We start from the raw sequence: 12,304 nt of genomic DNA, 5'->3' as shown, positions 1-12,304 counted from the left end.
TAAGGTATTGAATATTACGAAAATATAACTTAGGTTGCATACTTTTTCCGACTATAATTTATTTCAATATTAAACTAGTTTTATTACAGGAATATTAATTTAGTTCTGCGCCTTTTATATTTCGCAAGAGATTCTTATAAAATTTTATTGAAAAGATCTGGATTCTCATGTTAAATTTAATCCTCATATTTGAAAGGAGTTTATTCTCAACTAAAAGAGAATAGGATGCTATGGATTACACCAAAAAATAAGGGCTTAATCAGCGTGGGTGGACTTGGCATCATTTGTTGATAACGTAAAATACTAATAAATTTGAAGTATTAAGAAGAAAAATTCGGATTTACCTAAGATCATTATTGTGGAATTCTGGTACATTACACTCATTCTTCATAATGGATGCCAACATAGCATTAGCATGCCAAATATTAATCAGACTAATAATAACATCTCAAATATTACCACGCTGGTACTATTTTACAGTGTTGATCTTATTGAATAGTAGCAAGTGATGAGAGTCACAATCGCCCCTTCAGAAAATTGACGCATAATGTTTTCAAAATGTCCTTGTCTGGTTTTAGTAGTGCCGCCTTATCCTTTGCATCCAAAGCAAAAGCTTCCTAAAATATTCCAAACAAAACACCATAAAACTCGACCACATAGACAGATCAGAAGAAACAGTACAAGACAAGACAAAACAAAACATAAAATACCTGGACCAAATTTCGTGTAATAATACGGTCTATAAAGTGGAAGAGGATGTCGTGGGTGAATTCTGGGTGGCCTTGGATGCAAAAGATGTGATCTCCATAGCTGAACATCTCAATTCCAGTCATTTCTGAGGAAGCAATGAGGTGTGCTTTAGGAGGGAGCTCTAGAATCTGCAGTTCAATATAACATGTGTACCATAATTCGAAGAAGAAGAAAAAGAAATGGAAAATGATTTTTTGACTATTAAATTTTGATAATTTTTGTTTACGTGACATCTTTTAAATGGTTCTCCATCTCTATATTTTTTTATTCTCAATATTTCAAAATCACTTAAAAGATGGCACATCATATTATAAGAGAAAGTTATCAAAATTTAATAGTCAGAATATACTTGTCCAAAAGAAAAAGTTACAGATATACTGACCTCGTCCCTGTGGCATTTGTGTATGGAAAGGTGTGATGGGAGGTTGAGAGAAGAGAAAGAGAATGGCAGAGATGATGAGATGTTTATAGATTTAACACCAATGTCCCAACCCTTCGTAGACCGACCCACCTTCCCTCCCAATGCACGCCCAATTATCTGTTACACATATTCAACACATTATACACTTTCATCTCAAATTCATTCAACTCACATCATCATTTTCTCTTTGTTAATCCAAACAAAACCAATTCATCCGGTCCAAATTTTCTATTAATTTTTTTATATATTTTCTATTGAACATTAAAAATACACTATATTATTACTTTAAAAATCTTTTCAAAATATTTTAAAATTTTAAAATCAGTCACTGTCAATGTAATTTGAAGACAAGACAAAGAAACAACACAGAAAACCAGTACAAGATCCAAATTCTACATTCCCCTTCATCCCCTCAAATTATTAACTCCGCTCACTCTTTTTTAAATTCTCTTTTCAATAAGATATTTTAAAAATGAAATTACATCATTGTGCTCGCTTTATTTTGCCTTCTATCAGAACACAGGCTCACCTCTTTTCTTTTTTTTTGTTGGACCAAAATAGACAAATTAGGAGCATGAGCATGCAAGAAGGGAATATTATCTTGGCACAAAAATTCCAAAAAGAAGAATGTTATTAATATACAATAAATTTCCATACACGTATACTAGTTTTTCAAATTTTAGAATGTCTGAGAATTATATGGTTTGGAAGAGAGAAATGTATATTAAATGAAAGAATAACAACATTCAATTATCACGAAGAGAGTTTCTTTTAGATAAAAATATTGTTTCTTTATATCTAAAATCTTGACATAAATCTAAAATACGAGGTAATGAAAAGAAACAAAATTCAAAAAGAAAAAAAAAATTAACTCCATTTTGAAAGAACTAAAAATAAATAAATAATTTGAAGTTTTCACTCAATGAAAAACTTAAATTATTTATAAACATTGTAATGAAAAAACAAAAGAAATCATCCAAAATATTCTTGAAATTATTAAAAATGTATAATATTCCTCACGAAAAATAAAAATTAATTATGAAACACAAGACAATTAATCCGACCGTCCCAAAATTCACAACTTTTCGAGAATGCTCTTAACACCATAAATGTGTACTATGGTGTATGTACGTTCAATTTAAAAACTAAAAAGAATAAGTTACAATTTTTCAGAATTAATATTCAGTTAAGATAATGTGAATGAAAAATTACATTTATACTATCTTAATATATAATTTTTTTCATGTGTAATTATATAACTTTTCACGTCCTTTTATCTTATCAAATCTATGATTTTGATCGGTGAAAAACCAATAATACTAAAACTTTTTCATCGTTAAAGAAAAAAGTTTCCCATTAAATACGTAAAAATAACATTTTAATTAAAAAAAATGTTTTTAATAAATTAATTTTGATGGATTGTCTAAGAATTGAAATAATAGAATTAACTGCCCAACAAATTTTTATAATTAAATATCGTTACTGAATAATTAGATTTAGATGCGGCACTGACAAATTTTAACCTGGGAGATGTGACGTGGAGAAGACAGGATAGAGCAGTGCAGTGTTTAGTTACAAAATGTAAGACATTTCAAACATTAATCTCCTGTTAAAAGATCATTGTGGATAGGACCACCAACCCTTCCAACATCACTGACAAGAGTACGACAAAATGAGACTTATCTATATTGTTATTAGAATATTGGTGAGGTCCTTTTTGTGAAGATTTAAAAATGAAACAATAATAGATTGTGAGATCTATGAGATATGAGAGAGAAAGTAATTAAAAAAGCATAAACATTATTGAAGGGAGGAAATTGAAATATGAGAAGTAGGAACCTGGTGGCCGAAGCAAATGCCAAGGATTTTCTTGTGCATAGAGTGCAATCTGTTAACGAGTTCCAGAAGTTCAAGAATCCAAGAATCGTTAGCATGGGCGTCGTAACAGCTTCCGGTGATGACAAACCCATCGTAGAGAGAGAGGTGGTGGTTGGCCGGAAACTCTCCCTGCACCACCTTGTACAGGTCCCACCTCTCTCCCTCCTCCGCCAACACTCTCCCGAACATCCCGTAACAACCTCCGTGCATCTTCAACAAGTACTCCGAATCCTCACCGCACATCAGCACCGCATACCTCTTCTCTCCGACCTCACCCATCTCAGAGAGACACACACAGAAACGATTTGGTGTTGTTCTCGTTGGCTTCCTCTCAGGGACATAACTAACTTTCCCACTCTCGCCTCCTTTTTAAAGGCCCACCTTTTCACCTTTATTACTAAATTGTCCTTTCCTCTTTATTTGTCTTTTTTATTGGAATGACAACGTGGGTTTTTATATCTCTAAAGTTAATAGATAATAAAAAATAAAAATATTTAAGTTTAATTTTTTTTTTAGTTTTTGTTTTTGTCAAAAATTGACAGTAGAATTATATTAATTATATCAACAAAGCAAATCATTCATATTAAGAGTTTCAATTTTGATGAAAGAATCATTGATCCGTTTTAAGATATTTAAAGAAATGTATCCTAAAAGACCAAATTGCATTAGTTTTTTAAAAAATCAAAACCAAATTAAGACTAAAAAAAACTAGAGAATCGACTTAATATTTTAAAAAAATAACATGAATCAAAAGATTAATTAAACCAAATATTTATTAAGATAACTTTTTTTTTCATTCTTATTGTGTTTTTAGTTTTTTGCACAAATTGTAATTATATCTCACTCTCGTATGTTTTCTTTTTCTTTTTGAAGAAAAAAAAAGTTAGACACAAACTCATTATTTCTGCTCTCATTTCTCAATTATTCTATTTCTTTTTTGTCTCTTGTCCCATTTGATAATAAAAACATTATTTTTATCTCATCAGCTTTTTGTTCATTTTTGTATTATAGACAGTGGCGGAGCCACGTTAGAGCAGGCGGGGGCCACGGCCCCCCCAACTTTTTTTTTTTTTTTAAGTTTTATGTGTTTAAAATTTTTTAAATTATATATTTTTAAATGTTTTAAATTATGTATATCATTTTAAATTAGACAGTAATATATTAAAAATTAATAAAAAATAAATTAGATATTTTTTTATGAAATACATAATTTAATTTTAATAAATAGTACAATATAAAATTAAATATAATAAAAAAAAATTGTTAAGATAATTTTTATCTTTTTTTATATTGTTTTTTGTGTTTTTTCATGTTTTGTATTCGTTTCTTACTCTTATCTGATTTCTTTTGTTATTGAAAAAAAAAAGTTAAGCAGAAACGTCATTACTTTTGTCTTCATCTTTTTCATATCTTCTCTTATTCTTAAAGGAAAAAAATTTCTCTTGTTTCACTTGGTAGTGCAACACTTGTTTAATATTTAGTCCTTTTTTTTTATCTCATTACCCTTTTGTATATTCATTTTTTTATGAAAAGAGAAAAGCAAATAATGTATTATGTGATCTTTTATAGAGGATTTTTAAGTGTAACTTGATTATCATAGTTATTTGTAGTAATTATGTCTCTCAATTTTTGATTAAATTATAATAAATTATTTTTTTAGTCTTAAACTTGTTTTATAGACAGGTATATTGATAAAAAAATTAAAGAATAAATTTATTTTTTAAAATTGATAAAAAAGAAGTGAAGATGAGAACAAAAACTTGTGATGACTTTTGAATCGATATGTACATATTAGTAAAATGGAAAATCAATATTTTGCAGATAATATGGTTATTTACATTGAAAAAAAAAAGCTAAAAAATATAGTTATGATTCAATTATTTAATAAGTTCAAGAATATGAAAAAACGAATGACAATATTATTTAGATATATGTATTTTCTGTTATAATTATAGCTATATTAAATTATGTATTACTTTTTCCTGAATTAATGACAAAAATCTTAAATATATAAATTGAGTATATTATTTTGGCTCCCCCATAAATTTTTGCCAAGATCCGCCACTGATTATAGAACAAATATAATGCATCATGTGTTCTTTCATACCCGATCTTTACGTGTCTCAATTTTTTATTAGATTATGATAAATTATTTTTTAATATTATTTACAAAAAAAAGTGTACATTGATAAAAAATAAAAGAATAAATTTATCGTTTAAAAGTGATAAAAAAAGAAACTATGAATGAAAACACATTCTTTGAAGTATTATATTAATAATCAAATTTAATGATCTCAAAATTATATTATTTTGGTCCCTCCAACATTTTTTTGTCAAGATCCGCCGGTGCTTCTTATCTTAACTTTTTTGTGGTTGATGAGTTGTTTTATTGGAATGTTATGATGTTGTTTATTGGACTTCTTTTGATGTTATAGGATTTTTTTTATTATTTAAATGTTTTCATATTTCAAATATTAAAATTATGATGTCTAAAACTTTTTTTTTTAATTCAAAATGTTCAAATATACAAATTGACTTGTAGGCCCATGTAAGACAGATCACGTTTTCAAACCTGCAACTTCTCTGTATGACAGGTCAATCCAACCCATAATGTGTGAACTTGGCCTAAACGAACTGGATCGACCGCATTGTTATCCCTATTTTTCTTATACATCGCCTTACCTTTTACCATTTGGTTTAGTTTTTTTTTTTCGTCCTAATAATTTTTAAATTTTATTTTACTATTTTTAACGTTATTAAATCAGTTCATTATTTTTAAAAGCAAATTAGTATTATTATTAGTTGTTAACTCTTAAACAAAGTTTTTGTGAATTTTTTATGTATATTGAATCTGGAAGAGTAAAGAAACAGTTTGTGTTGGATATCCTAGTATGTGACCATTTTTTCCTAGGTTTACATAGGTGATCGTAAATCAGTGAAATTGCTCTGTGGGTATGCGTATGCGTGTGAAGTAGGTTTACACGTTGGAAATGTTTGGGTGCGCGTTTTGGAAGCTTCCACACGTTGTTTTTGCGTGGCTTTTATTACCATATATTTGACGTGAAGGGGTGTTAATAAAGTGCGTGGGTAACAATTCCATTAACAATATTCTCTTTCTTCTTATTATTATTATTATCAGTGGCCCATATTCGCTATATTTTTATTTATTTCACACACTGAAATATTACGGAAACTGAGAGCAAATAAAGGAGACTTTAACATAAAAATAATAATAATAATAATAATAATAATAATAATAGCGTGAAGGGAACAATGTCACTGTTTAATTTGACTTTCGTATTCTGTCACGTGAAAATGGATATTGGCCTGATCAACTTTTTCTTTAAGTAAAATATAAATTCATTTTTGTTATATTCATTGTTAATTTTTTTTCATTAAATTTAATGTAATGTTTGTTAATTTTATCATAAGCATCATCGGTATATGATTAGAGATATTAATTTGGTTAATAGACTCAAATGAGGGAAAAAAAAGTTTAAGTTCTTAAAGTCTCGTCGAGTGACTTAAGGTCAAGACTAGTTAGGCTCTCATAACAATAATATTTTAAGTCAAATTAAAAGATTAAGTCAAGTATTTTCAGTCGGTCACAACCAAAGATCAAGTCATCAGATCCAGACTGACTACCTACACAGGCCGACGACTCAGACATACTGTCCGATCCGACAATCCAAACGGATCGACCCGATCCAACCACCTATATGAGTTGGACCGACCTAGATCAACAACCTAGACGAGCCGATCCACAAGGCTTTTGTGAAGTTTTTTTGCCCTCTGAACTTCTTTAATTGGAGCTTTTTGGTCTTATAGATTTTTTTTGTCCTAGTTCACGTGGATGAAGAACAAAATCTTATAGATTGAACTAAATTGACACTTCTGTATATATGATATCAAGTTTAAGATAAGACTATTTTACTTTTATTTATTAAAAATCATATTGTTTATTACATATGAACACATTTTACCTACTTTATTTTACTATTTTTTCTTATAATAATAATATGTTTTTATTTGTTTTACGATATTTTAGGAAAATTACCATTATAGCAGTAAAATAAAATAAATAAATAAATAAACTTAACTTTGTCTTATGAATGAACTTTTTTTTTTCTTGAGTACAAGAAAAGAGATAGTAATTAATGTATTTAGAAGAATTAAGAAGTCACGTTGACAAAATATATTTTGGCATTATGGGAAGATGATTTATGGACAAAGTTCTCTCTAAAGGCTTCAACGAGAGGAAAATATGAAAAAGAGAAATTGATTTTTACATGGGCTAAATATGAGATTCTGTACAAATTGACTGATTTATGAGCTGATTTTAACTTATAAAAAAATTAATATAATTTTTATCATACTTTACTTTTCTATAAATTCTTACCAAGAAGTTAATTAAAGTAACCCTAAAACTCCTGATAATATAATAAATAACTTGGTGAAAGATAAATTTGATTAATAAAATAAATTTTAATACAACAACTATTCATTACTCTTTCACTTTCTCTTTAAATCCTACAATCACGACAATTTAACTTACAAAATCGCATAATTTTATGTAGAACTTTAAAAACAGTGAATTAAATATAATTATTTCAAGAATGTTAGTGATTTTCGTTATTTAGTATATCCTTCGTGATAAATTTAGTTGTTAAATATTGATTATAGAAAATTATTAGATTTTTTTTAAAAAAATGTGTTACTTTCTTTACCTTGGTCCCTTAAACATGTTACTTTATATTTTTACTATTTGCAATTATTTTTTAGCTTTTAGTCTATTTGATATGTCATTTTTAACTTTTATCATCACAAATATATCGTTTTTTAGTCCGCATATAAATAGCATATTTGTTTTATTTTGGTTCTTATTAGTATATAATCTTTTATTCATTCTCGTTATTCGCCAGACATTTTTTTATAACATCAACATTGTTAATTTGACAATTTTACTGACATTACATTTGTTGATTTCTTTACTTTTGAGAAAGTTAATAATAATGACAAACAAAAAGGAAAAGACAGAGAGGAATGAAAACTAAAAAAAAATGAATACCAAAACTAAATACTTATACATTCTATAAAATATTAGTCTAATATCTTAATTTAATTTTAATGTCTATAAAAATGTATAGATATCATCATACATAACTTTTAATTTCTTTATTTAAACAGTTTTCAATGTTTGATAAAATTAAAATAAGGATATAGTTAAAAACATATATTATCTTCAAATTTTAAAAATAACACTTAGAAAGTAATTTTTTTTTTCAAAAAGTTACTAATGTATATGAACTTTGAAAGAGAGGAAGTACACATTGAAAAGGTCATTTTGGTTAATCAAATTCTCAATTCATTGTCCTAGACATTTGTCAACATTTTCATAAGAATTCTAAGAAGCATTAAACTTAAATGGATTGATGTAAGGTAGGGAATTTCTTCGTGCACCCCATATTTTCGTTTTTTACCTCCATATTTTTGTAATACCCATTATACCCCTATTCTATTTATGGTTTTGATAATCTATAGATATTCAGGATTTTACTATCTACATTATAAAAACTTGTTTTTTAGATTATATAATCCGTAATACAAAATTATATTTCGGATTATACAATTTATAAATTTATAATGCAAATGAATTATGAAATAAAAAACTTACATTCCACATATTTTATTCGTGATTTTAATTTTATTCCTTACCCTTCATATTTTATGCTTTTTTTAATTTGTTTTAATGGATATTTATGAATTTTTTTTAGGATATACGTAGAAGAAGATGATGGGGTGGAGTTGGAACAAGAAGATGGGTGGAGGTGGGAGAAGATAAGGTAGAGTTGGAAGTGGAAGAAGAGAATATAATAGACATGATATAACCTACTTTTGAAAAACTCATACTTTAAAATACATTCAAAATTTTTGCATATATAATAAAATCATTAATTCCCTATTATAAAGAAGATTATGAGGATGAGAAAACAATAAATAAAAAAAACAATTCAAAGACGATTCTAATAATAATTTTCAAATTAAACACATTTATCTAATTCAATACGCCATTTTTAAAAATAAAAAATGAATTATTTTAAAATTACAATACTTAAAAAGGCAACTTTCAAATTTGGGACTAAAAATATTTTTAAACTTAGAAGATTAAAATTTTATTTTTAAATTTTTGAAATTCAATTTTGAGTGAGTAAAAATCATTTAAAAAAACGGGTTAAAAATTCTTTTTCATATGATTATTTTAAAAGCATATATTATTATCAAAAAAATGTATTTTCTGAAATTAGAAAAATCTAAAAGAATTTTTTAATTTTGAGTTATAGAATAAAAAATATACAAGTTTAAATAATTAGAAACATATTAGATCAAAATAAAAAATGTAATTAATTCCCAAACATGCAAATGGAAGCAAGTTCTAAACACTAATAAATTAAGGGCGCCTTTTCCTTACACCTCCAATTCTTCTTCAATACTTCTCAAATTTACCATTTTACCCCTAATTAATTTGTGGGTGGCAGTGGGTAAAAACGGGTGGAAGAGCGGTAAATGATATTTACTGCAACAACTATTTTGCTTATCTGAGCTGCATCCCCAAATTATTTCGATAGATTCTTTCTTGTCTCTGTTTCTTCTCCATTATGAATGTGGCCCCATTTATGAGTGGTCCCTTCATTTTAATTTTCTTCTCTGTGCTTCATTCTTTCCTTGAAGGTGGTCCCTAGTCCGATGTTTGTGTGTTCAGTTACATTAATTTTATTTTTGAAAGCTCTCCTGTTTATTCTCTTCTCATTCTCACTGTGCTTCATTCTGTCATTGAAGGTGTTCCCTGTCCGAGGTTCAGTTTCATTCATAATTTTTTTGGAAAGCTCTCCTTTTGTCTTCTCTGCAGGTTATCCTTCTTCCATAATGTTTTGGAATTTGATTTGAATGGTTGGAATGTTAATATCATTTTTGTATTTTCTTTTTCCTTTTTATTATGTGAAATGAATTTCGTGATACGTTTCAAGAGAAAGCGAAATGAATTTCAAAAACCGTTTGGTAATTTTTTTCCAGAAACGGAATTCGTTTTAGAAAAGTATGAAACAGATTTTGAAATCCGTTTCATAAGTTTCTATGTTTTTTTGATGAAATGGCTTTTGGGATCCGTTTCATACTTTTTTGAAACGGATCACGAATTCCGTTTCACAAATTTTAAATTTTGTTCAAAAAACAGAATATGTGATCCGTTTCAGAAAAGTATGAAACAGATCCCAAAATCCGTTTCATAAATTTTCATGTTTTCTTCATGAAACGAATTTCCAAAAAATATATATAAGATGAAAATATAACTTCCTTGATAATATTACTTTTATTAAATTATTTACTATGATGATAATTTTATTTTAAAGTAAAAATAACACTTTAATTCTTAGAATTTAATTATTTCCTAAAACCATTAATTTCAGAAATAATATCCACATTTTTTACGGTAAGAAATTCCTTTTAATAGTGTTGATAAAGATAATATTTTATTAAAATAGCAAAAAAACCCTTTTAATCTTTTTAACGTGTTCAAATATATTTTTTAATTAATGTTCTAAGGAAATATTTGGGAGATGAGAAAATTTCTAATTTACTGTTAAAAAAACTCAAAACGTTTTTTTTTACATTTGATTTATCCTTTAAAAAATAACATTTTTTTTTATTTTCTAAGAATAGATTTGAGGAATATCCACACAAAAAAATTCAAATTTTTTGATAATATTACTCTTCTTAAATTTCTTTAATGCAATAAATTAAGTTTTTACTAAAAATAACACATTAATTTGTAGGATTTAATTACTTCCAAAGATTTTTTTTTTTAGAAATCCCAATGATCCCGTTTGGAGGTAGTAATCACGTACCGTAACAAACTGTTTTTAAGTTAAAAAACAACTTCTAAAATAATTTTCATGATTTTTTCCACTTTTCTTTGATTTCAAATTTCAGATTTGTGTTACCCCTTCTCCAATCCTTGCTCACTTTTCATTTCTCTGTTCCTTCATTTGGCCTGATTTATTTATTCAGTCATTAAGCCAAGCAATTGGTGGTCACACAATTAGGAACTGAGATGGTAACAAACACTCTTCCAGCATAAAGCCCCACAACAACTCTCACACGTCACAAGCAGAGGCAACTCTCAAGTCTAAGGGTGTGTTCCTTTGATAGGATGGATATGGTGGAGAGTGTGAAGATGAATTTGTGTAGATTTGGGTGGATGAATTTTTGTGTTTTTTTGAGTGGATTTAGAGATTAAAGTGAGTAGATTTGGAGATAAATTTTATGAAAGTTAGTGAAAGATTTGATTGATGTGATAAATAAAATAAATTGTAAAAATAGATAGAATTAGAAAGTTACCAAAATACCCTTGACGAAAAAAGAGAATAATTTTGTAATTTGATGTTATAAAAATAATTATAATTAATTAATACGCTTAAAAAAATATTAAAATTATATAAAATTTTAAAATAAAAAAATTAAATTTTTATGAATGTAAAATAATTATACAATTAAATTTTAAAAAAATTATAGAATTAAATTTTAAACTAAAGTTAAATAAAGTTAAAAAAAAGTTAAAAAATTAAAAAAAAAAGTCAAGAAAAAGGTAAAAAAAAAAAAAATAGACACCCACGACACCGGTTTCGCGCTCCTTCAACAAACTAGGCACCGGTTACATAACCGGTGCCATCACCCCATGCAAAGCAGCACACCGGTGCCACCGGTGTCACCCCACAGAACACCTCACCACCAAACCGCACCGCCACAGAAAACCTCACTCACCACCCTCACTCCACCTCCAACACCACTCACTCCACCACCCCGCTGACCACCCTCTCGCATGCGAGACTCAAAAATGAAGGATAAAATGGGTAAAGCACTATTTTATTCGCTAATCCTCTCTTCAAAGCGCGGATTGAAAAATCGAGGAATCCCTTAAACCCTCGCTCTTAAATCAGCTGAATTCCTTCAATGGAATACCATATATTTGATGATCCGCGCTCCCAAATTCATTTAACAAGACCTAAAAGTCTTATATTATTATTCATTCATTCATTTTGAACTTTCTCTAACGCCAACGCAAGACGAATTAGAATAGACGGTGAGGGAAAGCCGAGCCAGCAACGGGAGAGTTGGTCCCCACTCCACTCCAGTCATTCAATCGATCGCTTCGAACCAAAACCCTAGCTAGGGTTTCTTCCATCGGTTGATCCATCCATC

General features: G+C 28.0%; 1 protein-coding gene across 1 annotated transcript; it reads right to left on the bottom strand.

Moving 5' to 3' along the window:
- Nucleotides 1–320: 320 nt before the first annotated feature.
- LOC114188220 (gamma-glutamyl peptidase 3-like) lies at nt 321–3,407 on the bottom strand. Its single transcript, XM_028076786.1, has 4 exons — nt 3,011–3,407; nt 1,133–1,288; nt 711–878; nt 321–617 (listed from the first exon to the last, which is right to left on the bottom strand). Exons 1-4 carry the CDS (start codon nt 3,326–3,328, stop codon nt 516–518), a joined length of 744 nt encoding a protein of 247 aa, XP_027932587.1. The 5' UTR covers nt 3,329–3,407; the 3' UTR covers nt 321–515.
- Between the last annotated feature and the right edge of the window lie 8,897 nt (nt 3,408–12,304).

The sequence above is a fragment of the Vigna unguiculata genome, chromosome 6 (assembly GCF_004118075.2).
Source record: "Vigna unguiculata cultivar IT97K-499-35 chromosome 6, ASM411807v1, whole genome shotgun sequence".
Lineage (NCBI taxonomy): Eukaryota > Viridiplantae > Streptophyta > Magnoliopsida > Fabales > Fabaceae > Vigna > Vigna unguiculata.
This window is presented reverse-complemented; position numbering and strand designations above follow the sequence as displayed.

Bases quoted from the DNA above. Each gene is read 5' to 3' on its own strand.
- LOC114188220 (XM_028076786.1), bottom strand. From the start codon at position 3,328: ATGGGTGAGGTCGGAGAGAAGAGGTATGCGGTGCTGATGTGCGGTGAG. The intron at 1,289-3,010 runs GTTCCTACTTCT...TATGTGTAACAG, and splicing joins GCATTTGCTTCGGCCACCAG to ATAATTGGGCGTGCATTGGG. The intron at 618-710 runs GTATTTTATGTT...GGAATATTTTAG, and splicing joins TTACACGAAATTTGGTCCAG to GAAGCTTTTGCTTTGGATGC.